General features: G+C 42.9%; 1 protein-coding gene across 1 annotated transcript in view; it reads right to left on the bottom strand.

Moving 5' to 3' along the window:
- COL26A1 (collagen type XXVI alpha 1 chain) overlaps nucleotides 1-14,169 on the bottom strand; it is a 168,843-nt gene that overhangs the window by 122,928 nt on the left and 31,746 nt on the right. Inside the window, exon 3 of the mRNA XM_035559059.2 lies at nucleotides 13,091-13,188. Within this exon, the coding sequence (XP_035414952.1) occupies nucleotides 13,091-13,188 (98 nt within the window). The remainder of the gene's footprint in view (nucleotides 1-13,090; nucleotides 13,189-14,169) is intronic.

Here is a 14,169-nt window from a genome sequence, read left to right as displayed (position 1 = left end):
GACTCACCACCAGTAAAGAGAAAACCAGAACCTTGGGTGTTTAAACACAGGCCTCTACTATTTAAGTTACAAAACAACACTGGCTGACAACAGCAACAGCTTTGTATCTGTCACCCAAACTGGCCACTAGAAAAGAACTAATTAATCAAGATACTTCCCAATTTCCATCAGCATCTCACTGGTACCACAGCAGTTTCTACAGCTTGGGCTGTAGACACACTTCTTTTGCAGGAGAACAAGGCCTGACATCTCTGACAGAAGCCTCTGGCACTTGACCTAGGAAGCCAGATTTGGCACCGTCACTGGCAGCAGGAAACAGGCCGGTTAAGATCCCACTGCCATGAGCAGGCTGGCCTGGATCAGCATTCCCCAAGGTTTGTAAAATGAAGGACTACCCAGTAATCAACAAAAGCCCCTGCACTTTCTGTAGAGGATACCCATGAAGGACAGCTTAGGCATTACTGCCACAAAAGTTTCAATTTACAAACAAAAAGCCACTGAATTTTAAATCCTCAGTTACTGTGCCTGTATTCTTCTTTTATGCTTGTGTCTACATGAATACATTCCTCATTACATTTACAGGAAAAGAAAAAAAAATACAGGAATTTCTTCAACTATCTCTTGGTATCTCCACAGCCTGGAGGTAAAGACTAGGACCTCCTTGAGCCCCATATTTCTGCTAATCTTGCTGAGTTTCTCAGAACCGCTCTCCGAATGGATGCCAGTCAGTGCCTTGGGCAATCCTTCACCCTGCTCGTTACCATAATATGCTCTTTTGTTGGATCTGCCTTCGGTAGAGGCAGCAGCCACCTGTGGCATCGGAAGGCTTAATGAACAACAAGTCACAAGCATAATTAATTTTTGCATTATTCATTTGATGGTACTAGCAACGAGAAAACCGCAAGTGTTATAAGAATTTTTCCTGTCAAGAAGGAACACATGTAAGATGTGGTTGCATCTGTAGTATGACCCTGATGTTGCCTTTCTTATAGGCTGCACCCATTGCTACGCATCTTGAAACATCTGTGCCTTTCCAGTGACTGATTATCCAGAGACACGCAACAGTGCTCGGTATCTGTAAGAGGCCGGGGACTGAACCCTGACTTTATTACAGAAAAGAGCTGGAGTAAGCTGCTTGCCAAAAATCCAAACTGTAGCCAACAAGTCCCTCCAGGCTCACTTGGAAAGGCCTTGTAACCTCATTGCCGTATGCCTGCTGGGCTCAAAATGAAATGCAAACTTGCATGTTACTTGTGGATTTGGATGCATTATCCAAAGAGACAAATCAGGAGGCCGGGCAAGAAGCATATTATTAAGAGTCCAGAAAAAAAAATAAATTACCACAGTCTTTAATGAACTTTATCATATGGGATTTTTGCAATGCCATTCCTTAATGTCTTTCCTGCTCTGGTGTTGAGGAACCAAGTATGACCTTTCTAAATGGGGGTTTTACGCGTTCAAGCATTCTGATGAAGTCCTTTAAATGTGTTTGAAAACTAGTTTTGGGGTATGTAGAAGCAGAGCTAATGTCTTCAGAAAGCTCATCAGCAAGCTCTTCCCAGCCTTCACTTACTTTGGAGCTTTCATTTATTTAAGAACTGCAAAGTTTCTGCAAACACATACAAGTGCTCTTCATGCTGCAGTGAGGGCCAGGATGTCCTGCAATGCTACGCTTGTTTAGGAACCGATTAAATGTTTCCTAATGTTCGTAATCATGTGCACGTAGTCATTAGAACAAGTATATGCCTACTTCTTGTCCACTTTTTTTGGGGAAAAAAAAAAAAAACACAACAAAAGTTAACATAATTGGTAGCCAGAAAGGGCTACTTCTAAGTAAGCTCATTTGTTCTGATGCTGTTTTTAGTTGCATATGTGACATGCACCTACCAACAACTCTAGCTAGTAATTAAAGCTACCCAGTTATTTAACAGTATGGCATCTTCAAACATTAACTAGGAAGGGCATACTCCTTTCCTAACCAAATACTTTCCTTTACAAATGCAACAGGCCTCTTGCAGTATTTATAGTGAGACACCAATTAGGACCAACTTTCTAACTAATTGAGTGTTCACAAGGCTGAAGTTATTGTAAGCGCTGAAACCTGACCCCTCTGAGGAACACTGACACGTGCAAATACCCCTGTCCATAACATAGCTAACATTTTAAATGCTGTGTCAGGCGGTCTCATGGATGCCTTAGTTGTAGGCATTATATGTAGTCAGAATATTTGTAGCACCAGGCTCCAGCATGGCATTTCTTCTCTCAAGATTACAGCAGAGCTTTATTTCACCTTCTTCTACATCTGGGAACCTGCTGTCTTCCAAGTCTCCATCCATTCAGAATTTGTGAACTTGATTATTCCTGCCTTTGTGACTGTCCTTGACTGAACCTCACTTTACGGATTTTTGCTCAACTCCACAGTTTATAATCGAGATTTGACTGCACATTTTAATCCTAGTCTACTGCATATTCCTCGTATTCCTGTACTGCTCAGCCTGAAACACAGAGAACTGATTAGAGGGTTCTCTCCATTCCTCACACCAACTTTTAAATGAAATATCAAACCATACCGGACTGAGAACAGTCCCATTTGACACCTCCACCCAAACTGACACAGTCTGAACTGTTACCAATTACAGTGCAAAGTTTCTTCTGAGTGAGCTGTGTATTTTGAAGTTGCTCCATCCAACACACATTCCCGTAGCTTCCCAGATGGAGCTGTACTAGCTTTCCTACTTTTATGCTGCTAACTAGCTCACAAAGAGAAGACATTACCTTGGAATGACATGCAACAAGCAAGCTTTGGTCTCACATTTTTCAGTAGTAAACTGAAATTCAAGTCTACTAGAAATTATTATTCAGATGGACATCTTTGGTTCCCCTTTCATTAACAAGGTCTTGAGGAAAGAGTACAGTCTGGGATTCAGCAACATGGGAATGTGATGCTTACCTCTTGCTTTCACTTCAAAGTCTTACAGAAAAGATGAAATCATGCAACCCCAAACTTTTCTGGCAAATTCATCTCTGTTTCTATTCCTGGGCTTGCAACCCCATTTCCAGTTGCAAGTCCCACTGCAAGTGAATTTCCGCTGTTTATGAACTTTGTCATAAGGTGCTACATGTCAGGGAGTGAAGTGCAGCCTTTATGTGAGGTGACACCTGGTGAAACTTCTCACTCATCACACATACCACTGCAGATAAAACAAGATGCTCCAGGCTGCTGGAAGGAGCTGCAGGTAGAGGGTCCTGGCTTCTGAATGGGTCTGCCTGCCTCCTTGTTCAGCCAGACCCCCAGTTCATTAACTTTTTCAACAAAAGGCCATCTTTCATTATGACTTTTGCGACTGGAGGAGCCAAATACAAAATCTCGTGTGGCTGACATATTACAGTTTTAGCTTGTGGGACTGGCAGAACAGAATCTTGATTTTTTTTCCTGAATCCCCACTAAATGACAGCAGTATATCCTCTCTGGCAACATGTAGAGATGTATTTGTAAAAACGTATTTCAAGGCACCAGACACCTATACATTGTAGCTTTTAATCATCACTGTTAGGTGATACCTGAAACTCCAAGCAAACCACTAGGTCAAAATGCTTCTCTCACTGTCAGGTCTTACACCTCGGTAGTGCAGAACACCAGCTTAACATACACCCAGAACCACAGCAAGAAGGCAGAAATGCTTGGCAGGTCCATGGAGTTCAACCTCACAGAGAGAGCACCAGATCTGATGTGTGCTGTCACAGAAAACTTGCTGCAACGTCCCTGTTTAGAAGAGCTCTTTTAAAACTGTAAGCTCTACTGCAGAAACACAGCACTTACCCCCTACATACACCCCTTTCAGAAGGCGATTCCTTCCCAATTACCACAGCACACTCACAAGTCTCCTGTACCAGACCTGATGCAATCAGCAACCTTTTGGATTAGGTCTCTAAGGTGTACACACAATATATCCCTTTCTCTCAAGTTGCAGATAGTACAGCATTGAGGATGGGACAGAAAGTAATACCTTTTATCTTCTGAGGACTCTCAGAAGAAAATAAGTTTCAGCATGGTTCCCTTTGAGAAAGAGTGAATCTGGTAGACGGCCAAATTCAGTTCAGGAGCTCCCAATGTCCTTTGAGAGCTACCCCCAGAAAAAAATATATATTTTATTTATATCTGTCATGAAACAACTGGCTCAATTTAAACCAGAAGAGCAGAAGTGTCAGCTTCTGAAGGGACTACAATACAGATGTCCCACCAACGTAAAACATGTTCTAAACCAGAAACTTCACTGTACCATCCGGTTCAAAGAGTTAGACAGTCAGAGGCATGAAACAGTGCAAAAAAAAATTTCTTTAAATATTAGTTTCAAATATTTAACTTGCATTAAAAAACATGGTGTTGCTTGCATAGCAAAGCATCCCAGAATAGCTGCAACAATTCAGGTCCTCTTTAAATCTCTTCTGCCTGAAGGTTTGTGTGGATGAGGCTAAACCTGCTTAGGTGCCACTCTTGAACGCACTCTCCAGTATCTTGGTGTTTTCAAGCAGCTGACAACTGAAATTAGTTATCACAGAAAAGACACAAACACTATCGTACCGATTGCATTAACTCATTTAGTGAAAAACCAATGTTAAAAAAAAAGAATCCCTAAGGTAGAAACAGCAAGATCCCCATCTGCCTCACCCCAAAGACCAGTGCCAGTTCAGCTTGCTACCAACCGCACCACTCCCTCTACACTAAGGCCTTCCTAAGGCTTTCTGCTTTATTGTGCAACACCTGTACCCTTCTGACCACTTACACATGAGAAGAGCTCGCACTGCCAACAGCTTTGTTTAAAGTTACTAGAAAACATGAAAAGAGTACACTGGCCTTGAGAGGACAGAGTGGATGATCTAATATGTCCCGTCCATCTGCCGTCTGTGGAATCCTGGCAATGAAGCCTCCTCTTGTCTCGAGGAATTTCCTTTACTCTCATGTCTTTAACCTCAGCAGCACAAGATACTCCTCCATCACTCACACAAAGTGACAGCTCAATATTAGAACAGCTCTGCACAGGAATCCAAAAACTCTGGTGCAAAGCATGTTCTCATTTCTCCTCCAGTATTTGACAAGACAGAAGTAAGAGATGGCAGCACGACTCTGAACACAGTCACACGTAGAGGTGAAGCTTACATACAGGGATAAAAAACAGGAACATTCCCCTCATCTCCCCCTTATTCTCATATGCAGGATAATGAGAGGTAAGTTAGTCACTGGTCTTGTAAGAAAAGAGATGGCACTCTGCACGTCAGGCGTTACTTGGCCCCTCAAGTACTCTCCTGGAAGAAATCCAACAAGTCCTTCCTCAAGGAGCCATCCCATTCAACACTCTGACAGCAACATTAAGTCCACACATTTCATAACTATTCTCTTGAAAAGCAGCGGGGAGGGAGCTGTAATTTCTTAAGTGTTTAATTTTTGAGCACAACACAAACCAGCTGGTTAAATGGGCAATAGTTGTGGAAAGTCACTGAAAGAAGATACCACCCCTTTGTTGCCACCCCTTCCAACTGTAGGGGCTTCATATTGAAGGCCTAAGCCTCATTTCCTATTCCTGATAAAAACAAACAAGTTATTGCAGCAGCAAAGAAGCTCAGATACTGCTTCAGTGGGTGGTTTTAATTCTCCTTCATTGTTATCTACTTTTCACTTGAAAGGCATCAAAACAAACAGTGGACACCAATTACGAACTATTCCTCTCTTTTAGCACTTCCATATGCGACGGGTAGCGTGGTGTGCGCTTCAAAAACCGCTGCTGTAAACACACCCCACCCTTCCTCCACCACCTCGGACAGGAATTTCTGTAACCGAGAGAAACAGGGTGGAGATTTTGGGGGATAATGTTTTTATGATTTTTGTACTCACCACATTCACAGGACTGACAGCGTTCCATGTCACATCCTACTCTTTTCCAAAAGGAGGACAACACTGGCAGCAACATCATGAACTTCCCAGCACGCTCTGCATTAGTCCAAAGTCTCCTTGTCCTGGACAGAAGCGATGGCTTAGCTAAGTCCCACGGCCTTCTGGCTTTTTTCACCTGGCTCTTAACAATAGCAACCACCTGCTCTGTTTACACGAAAATGCTTCCTCAGGCTCATCCTTCCTCTACTAATGAGCCAATGACATCAATCCCACTGGAGTGGGATGGGGAGGAAGGCAGCTTGCAAGAAGTAGCAGCCATCAGAAGATGTCTCCAGATTTGGATCCTTGAAGTCAAAGGACCCAGCCCTTACACAGAGCCCACTGCCTGCAGAAGTGGCAAATATGCCACGTGGGACATCTCCCCAAGCTCTGAATGCCCTCATTAGTGTGCTCATACATTTTAAACCTCAAACTTCTCCAAAAGAGCAGGAGTACATTTTGCATAACAGATAACCTCTATGGTTATCTACAGGTTTCCAAGGCAGATCATCCTGAAATTTGTGACTTACCAAAATGAAATATTTAAAAAGAAAATGAAAAAAAAAAAAAAAAAAGAGCATCTACTGGAGAAAGTACTGTATCCTAAAACACATAGGACTGAAGAAGGAAATTACAATGAAGACAACACTATCAAGACCTTGCATGGACTCTTCAGAACCCAGGCCTGAAGTTTTATTCTTAAGTAATTCAAAGACTACCTAGGTATACAAGTTACAATAGCTAACTGATGAACTAGAAATGTATTTATGATTGTTTATACAAATCTAACAGAAAATATTTCTTAAAGGATCTTAAGTCCACTATCACTGAATCTTTGGTCACAGAAAAAAAAAAAAGGCAAACAAACATACAGTACCCAAGGTCTCCATGCTTCTGCTCTGCTGGCTGTTCAAATTGCTCCAGTGAGGAAGTCCTAAACTTTCTCCCACTTGCTTGTCTCTTTCTAGACAAGAATTAGCAGAAACCTGCCAGCACAGTGAGAAAGGATCCAGGCAGAGAAGACAGAGCCTCGCAGCCTGGTCCCATACTAGACCTATCCATGGTACGGTTATGTTCACTCCTGATTAGAAATGGAAGAAATGAATAGGAAACCATTAGTTATAAATAAGTGCGTCTGTCATTTGTGAGTTAAGAAATACATAGTACTAAGAGGAACAGAAAACATCCATTATGTTTGAGAAAGCAAGCAAATATCTTATCAAACTAAAAAAAAATGATTCTTTCCGCAGCACAGTAATTTGATGGGAGCTAAAAAATGGGACAACGCAACAGTATGGCATACAGCTTTTCTAATTACATTAAAATAACATCTGTAGATATTTAACACTCCAAATATTTTGACATTAGGTGCTGAATAAAATTCTCCCTGTTCAGATTAAAAACGTCCAAAAAAATTAAACGACTCAGATGCTGGAATGCAGTGTCAATGTCTTTGGAAACCTGTCAGGGATTTTTTTTTTTTTGACTGTATATCGAAAGAGAAGATGAACATTTAGAAATTGTTTAAGTAGTCACACAGCGCTGATGCCAGAAAGTTCTCTCAGCAGGCTGCATATTCTTCCAACTGTGACCACACACTCCAGGAACTCCTCAGAAAACTTGATCAAGGGTGACACATGTTCTGCCTGCAGCCAGAGGTTGCTGCATGGTCAGCAGGCATGGGAGTGGATAAGAATCAGGTGACACACTGTACAGTCGGGAGACTTCTGGTGGCCCTTCTGCATTACATTGAAGAGGAAACCAGAAACACAAGCAATTGGAGGTATATCATATGGAGGAGTAGGAAATATGTGCTATTGAGGCAAATATTAGTAGATATTATCCAGCCCCAGTGTACTGCAGGGACGCAAATACCATTCCTCAGAAAGCCACATTGGTGCATCAGCAATTCCATCAAGGATGATCAATGTGTTTTGATGTTTTTTTCATGAAGAAATCTTTGAAGACAGGTCTACAGAGTTAGTTACCACATTTTACTACCTACTTACCTCTTTATTAATTAGATGATTATTAGGAAGCGCAGGTTGCACATAGTCAGAACATTCACATAGCAAACATATCTAACAAACATGAAATGGTACAAATGAAAAGGTATTTTCAGAAGTAGGTTTGCTATGTGGAAACACATTTTGCTCTCATATTGAGACCTTTTTTTCAGTCCCATTTCACAAAAGGAATTAGAGCCATTCTCTATCAGAGAACTACACACATGCAAGGATATGTGCTAGATCCAAACTTGAAAGGAAGGAGCCTCAGTTTGCAACACATTTGCAGCATTGACTGCCCTGCTAGCCAGACAGCACTACACTAATAACCTCTGGGAGGATTTCACCATTCAAATAAAGTTTTTGCTTTATGGCAGCAATAGACAGACTTTACTCGATCGCTTCCAAATGGTGGTGGCTACAACCAAGAGGGAGAAACAGGAAGGAACTGATGTACTGGAACAAAGAAAACTCACAAGCTCAGCTCCTGAAGAGAACTACTGTGATGGTCAGCGTTATTCCACAATCACCATGTTGTGCTTTCACAGACTGACAGTTCTGTGTTTAACAGTCCACAGGGAGCAAACCAAGACCTGAGTAACGAGATCCCACCAACACCACACTCAACGTTAAAATTAAAGACCTGAAAGTTTGAAGGCCCATGAAAGTGCTCTAAAAACATTAAGTCTCACGGCCTCATCAAATTTTGTTATAACTGCATTTGCTAGCCTAAGATTTTCCCAGCAGTGTTGTTCCACATTTCTCCTCCTGAAACCAAAAAAACTTTCTGAACAGGCAGCAGAAGGCTTTTATGCTCTCTCGTACCAAGAAGAAAGGTCCTATTTTCTTATGCTGCTTCGAAAACTGTACGCCCACGGGAAATTAACAGGTTTGAAAGGTATCAGGATAAGATACAAACAACAGTTTTAATTAAAAAGTAGATTAAGAAATCCAAGAACTGGAAGGGGTGTGGGAGTAAATTCTCAAGTTAAGACATTACTTGAACAAGACCACTCAAATTTCCTATCCTCCTTGTATTTCGATGGTGTTTTACCAAAAAGAAAGAAAGAAAAAAAACACCACATACTAAACCCACAAACAAAAAGAAACATCAAAACAAAAGCTTGGAGTCCTAATGGAATCACTTTAGAGGTGCCAAGGTTACTCTGGAGCTGCTTCTTGCCCAAATAGCAAAGCTGTCTCCCATCAATCTACTTCTGGGGTAAATAGGATACTGGCTACTATCCCAAACTCAAGCAATGCAAACAAACAAGAAAGAAATCTATGTGATATTCATAAAGTAAAATAAGATATTGCCTAGCTGGAGAGCTCTAAGGCTTTGCTGAGCCCCTGAACTTCCTAGGGACACTTCCTCTCCCAAGAGATTACACTTGCCTTTGAACTTTCAGCCATATAGAAAAACGGCTGAGTTGAAATGTCAGCATCATCTTGGATTCAAATCAATCAGCTTGATGCATGATTGCAATAGCTAAACCACTTCACCTCTGCACTGCCCTTGTCCATATGTTCTTTATATCAGCAGTCAGCAGACTGGGTGGCTCAGTGGATTCATTTCCTGTCCTAGGCTTGGGCTCCAGTTTAAACAAAACAAAACAAAAAAAAACCTGAAAAATAAAAATTAGCATCTACTGACAGTTAAATTCACCAGACTTGTTTGCATCAAATCTTTCTCTGTTCAAGAAAGTTGAAAAAAAACCCTTCAGTAAGTCCTGGTACAACTGGTGAGTTAGTCAAAAACCTATTCAACTAGCTGGTCACAGCTCTACAAAAACAGCAAAAGAACTAGAAACCTTTCAGATGTTGGCATACCCCTGGGTGAGAAGGCGGCAGCAAAGGGACAGGGGGAGAGCCCTGAACAATGTTGACTTTAAAAAGAAAGCAGATTACCAAGGTGAGGATGGCTGCTTCTAAATTAATAGCCCACTGAGTAGCAAAATCTCCACCCACTCTCAGGGCTGGGCTTCCTCCAGATGATGCTCTTCTTCAGCTACAATGCAAGAGTTAAATTCCCAAGATAATGTAAATCTAAACAACGTGCAACCTTCAGCATTAACATAGGTGCCTGCCAGCTGGTGACAGTTAAGTGGTTACTTTCTCAAGCTAAACTTATTAGCTAAGGGTCAGGACATTTTGTAGTACTCGAATTGCATTTAACAGCTTGCTGGATTGGTGTGCAGTCTGTTATCAGGGAAGGAGAGATTTCTTATTGCGGGTGTGTTACAGCAAACCAGTCACATCAGGATTCTGCCATCATTTGGGGCTGGCCATCCACACTGTACTGTCACGTTTGGAAATATCTGCACTACAGCGTTTGAATGCTTGCAAGTTCTTCGACCGTTTCCTTGCTTTGTCCTCCCACCACTTTATCTTCCCCCATAGAACGCTAAATGAAATAAAACAAAGAAAAAGGGCAATGAAGGCCTCCTAAAAAGACAGCTAGTAAAAATAATCCATCTTCCAGATAGGCTATAGTGGCTCCCCCAAAGACACTGTTACAGAACAGGACAAAAAAGGATGAAGCATCAGCCCCACTCTCTGGGGATTAAAGCAGCAGCCAATGGCTAGGATGCCTCAAGCTGCAAAAGACACCATCAGCCTAAAGAAGGGTCCCCATAGCTGTGACCACACACATACAACTCCCCAAACTACTCTGTGCTTGATCAGTCCATTATCTCCTGGCTTAAGCTGCCCTGTTCACGAAGATGCAACCTTTCTGTTCCAGAGAGAATTGGAAAAGCAAACATCTTCTTTCTGTCTCTGGAAATAGGAGGCATCTTGAAGCAGAAGTGCAAAGCCATTTAAGTTGCCATTCTGTTGACAGTGGAGAACACCAACGACTGCCAGAAAATTCAAGCATTTGCTATGCAGCAAGAAAACAAGACCAAAATAACGAAGGCCCAATCTGCCTTTAATCATATCTACCTTACAACAACTTCAAAAGCTCCAGCTGCACAAATGAAATATAGAGATGAAATCTAATTGATACCAAAAAAGCGACAATATTTTGAGACTTTACCCTGATAATTTGCTGCAGCTTCACAATTGCACTGTTCTTGTATTGTTTGTCCAGCTCTGTTTTTTGTCTGCTGTTTGCAGTAAGACCCACACAGGTGTAAGCACCCTACCCTCTTACCATCCACAGTAGGAGACAGCGCGGAAAGGAACGAGTACAAAACACTTTGCAACAGGTTGCCAAATGTACCAACTGGAACTGCCAAAAAGCCCTAAAGAAGTCTTTTCATCCTCTTCTACTTACAGTTCCAGGTGACACTACCATTAAGGACTTGTATAAGGATCAAGTAAGTACTTTGATTTTAAAACTGCTGCCTCTGGACATCTTGAGGTCCCGTGCACACCGCTAGAATTAATATTGCTGCTAGAAAGTAAAGTGGCACAACTCTGTTCTACTAGAAAGGGCTCTTTTTTCTTTCTTTCAAGAATATGGGACTGTCAGTAGCTCCAGACGTTTTATGGAGGAAAAAAGGTAAAAATAAAAACTAAAAAAGAGCTCCTACATGAAAGTGCGAGCTTGCTACTGGCTTTCTGCTCACACTCCGCAGCCCATATCCAAGCCCAAACACACAGTTCCACCTTGAAAGGCTGCCGTGTAAAATTGTCACCTCGTTCCACAGACCTGCTCCTGCAAGATCACTGCTGACTTTCTCAAACAAGCTTATGTTGGCTTTTTATTTCCACTGAACTCTGCTGAGACAGATCTGGCACAGCGGGAGGGAGCTGGATTCTCTCCTTTACACCGGCAGCACCACTGCGCTGTAATCACTCACACCTGTCCAAACCCACAGGCAGGACCGGGCTGCACACACGGGCTTCTCGGGTCCCCCGTCAGGTCCTCGGGCAGGCTGAGCCCCGGCTACCTGCGAAATAACAGTTCTGCCCCCATCCTTAGCATCCCTCTCCCCTGCCATGACAGGTAAAAAGCCAAGCTGAATGCAGGGACTTCTTTCCCAAGCTCACTTCTTTCAGCAGTGTGAAATGCTGAATTTCAGTTAAAACGCAAAGCTCTCTCCTGCACACTTCAATTTAGGGCAGCTCTGCCACACCTTCAACTTCTCTTGAGCTTCTGGGAAGCTATTGTTTCCTCAACAGCCTGAAGGGAGCTGCTGTCTGTAACCATCTTTGCGACTGTAACAAGACAACTTCCTACTTGGAGATTTGCCTGAATTGTGTGATGAGCACAATGAAAATAAGCTGTAGCTACAAACTGCAGTCTTAGAGATGTTCGGTGCTCCCGGTGACCCCTCGCCAGCCAGCAGAGGCCAGCTGCAGGGACCTGATGCAAACGAGCAGAAAACCTCAAGCCTATTTCTCTCCCATCCATAAACCATGAGCAGAGATTCAGCTGATGCTTTGTGCCTACAAATGAATTTTGGTGGAGAAGCAGACCTTGTTTCTAAGCCCCAGAAGCAACAGCTAAAGCAGAGAACAGCAGGAAGGAAAATATAAAATCATGCTCTTTTTATGCATCATGATGAAAGAGGGAAAAGATTTTCCTTTCTAGCTCTAGAAAGAGCCCTGTGTTTTCTTCTATGTGAAGGAACGGGCACCAAACTCAAAACTGTGTTTTATTTTATATGCACTGTGCAACCTGAATGTTGCAGCAGTAAAACAGGGGGAGGGTGAGAAGAAGGAGGTGCCTCATTTAATTCAGTCCTCTGGAAACACATATTGTGTCTGGACCTTACGAGTATAAATCTTACAGGCAGCCATTCAAGGACCAGCTCTCATCAGCTACAGCAACTAATGGTGATGACAGTGGGATGTGGAAAAGATACAACACTGACATGGTGAAGGCATATTTCCTGAAGGACCATACAATGGGGACACCAAATACGAACACATCTATAAGGAGGGCACCTCTGAGTATCCATTTCTTTATTGCTCTTCCTCCTGTTCAGGATTTTTCGCAAACATTTAGCGTGGACTGTTTTCCAAGATCACCCTCTGGACCTTTTGTGCAAGCCCTCAGATATGATGAGGAGTGAAGAGAATAGGCAATTTGCTCCTGTGTTTGAGAGGCATGAAGCAAATGAATAAACCCATCTCAACCCAGATCGTCCATCCACACGTGCCCCTTTGGGCTCTGTAAGAGCAGATGCACTGCTGGATGACTTACCCTCTTCACAGTTGCTCCCCGTGAAGCCAGGACAGCACCTCCACTCCAGCGTGGTCACAGTTCGGTAGGACATTTTGTACGTGGGCCTGATAAGAGTCCTGTAACTAACACAAACAAGCAGTCAGTAGGATGCACCTTTCTACCAAGTCACAGCACATCTTCCTTCCTAGAAACATCCTCAGAGCACCCAGTCAACCCCAGCTGCAGGGAAGAAAAAAAAGACACTTAAAATAACAGAAAAAGTGTTTACCACAGCGTGGATCTGATTCTCCAGCCTTTATTTTTCTCCTTAAGCCCTCATACTCTTGGCTCTTCCCCACACCTCTCCTCTAAGTAGCACCAGTATGCTTTAAGGTGCTCTCATCACTACCAAGTTGCTTCAAGTAGCAGAGATATGACTCGTTTCCCTTGCTCCACCTCCACGTGGATTTTATGATGTTTAGCCTTTCTTTGCTAAGTACTCAGAGTTTCCAAGACATTATTTCCACAAAAATTGCATAAATCTCTGTCAAATGTCTTCCTTTCTCCCACCCTTGCCATGTAGACCTGGGGCCTACTAACACACCTGCATGCCACATCATGCCACAACACTACACCAGCGATCTGCATGCAGCCTTTTCCCGGTTAGCTAACCCATGCCTGTTTTCCCTATCTGAAATAGGGTCACACTCTTCCTCAGCACAGCCGAGGTTGTGCAGGACACCTTCTGCTCTGTGGACAGCACACAGCATCCTCAGGGTTCCATTTACAGCACAAGAATCGCCACGCCCCACTGGAAACCAGAAGGCTGTCTGCAGACATGAGCAGATCTCTGCGAGGCACCAGCCTTGCCTTCTGAAATCAGTGCAAGGCTGACAGTTGCATAAGATCCAGCTTTTGTTTTAAAACACTGGCCCTTCAAAGCTGACAAATCGGAGTTTTTCCCGCATACGGCCAGACAAACCACTGCTGCTATTCATGTAGTTGAAAGAAAACACAGAAGTTGTACTCTACAAGTTCCCCTCAAAATTCCTACTCGTACTTAACAGCCAAAGGAATTTGGCAGGCACAGGGAGAGGCTGAAGCATTGGGATTACAGT

The sequence above is a fragment of the Cygnus atratus genome, chromosome 20 (assembly GCF_013377495.2).
Source record: "Cygnus atratus isolate AKBS03 ecotype Queensland, Australia chromosome 20, CAtr_DNAZoo_HiC_assembly, whole genome shotgun sequence".
In the NCBI taxonomy this organism is placed as follows: Eukaryota; Metazoa; Chordata; class Aves; order Anseriformes; family Anatidae; genus Cygnus; species Cygnus atratus.
This window is presented reverse-complemented; position numbering and strand designations above follow the sequence as displayed.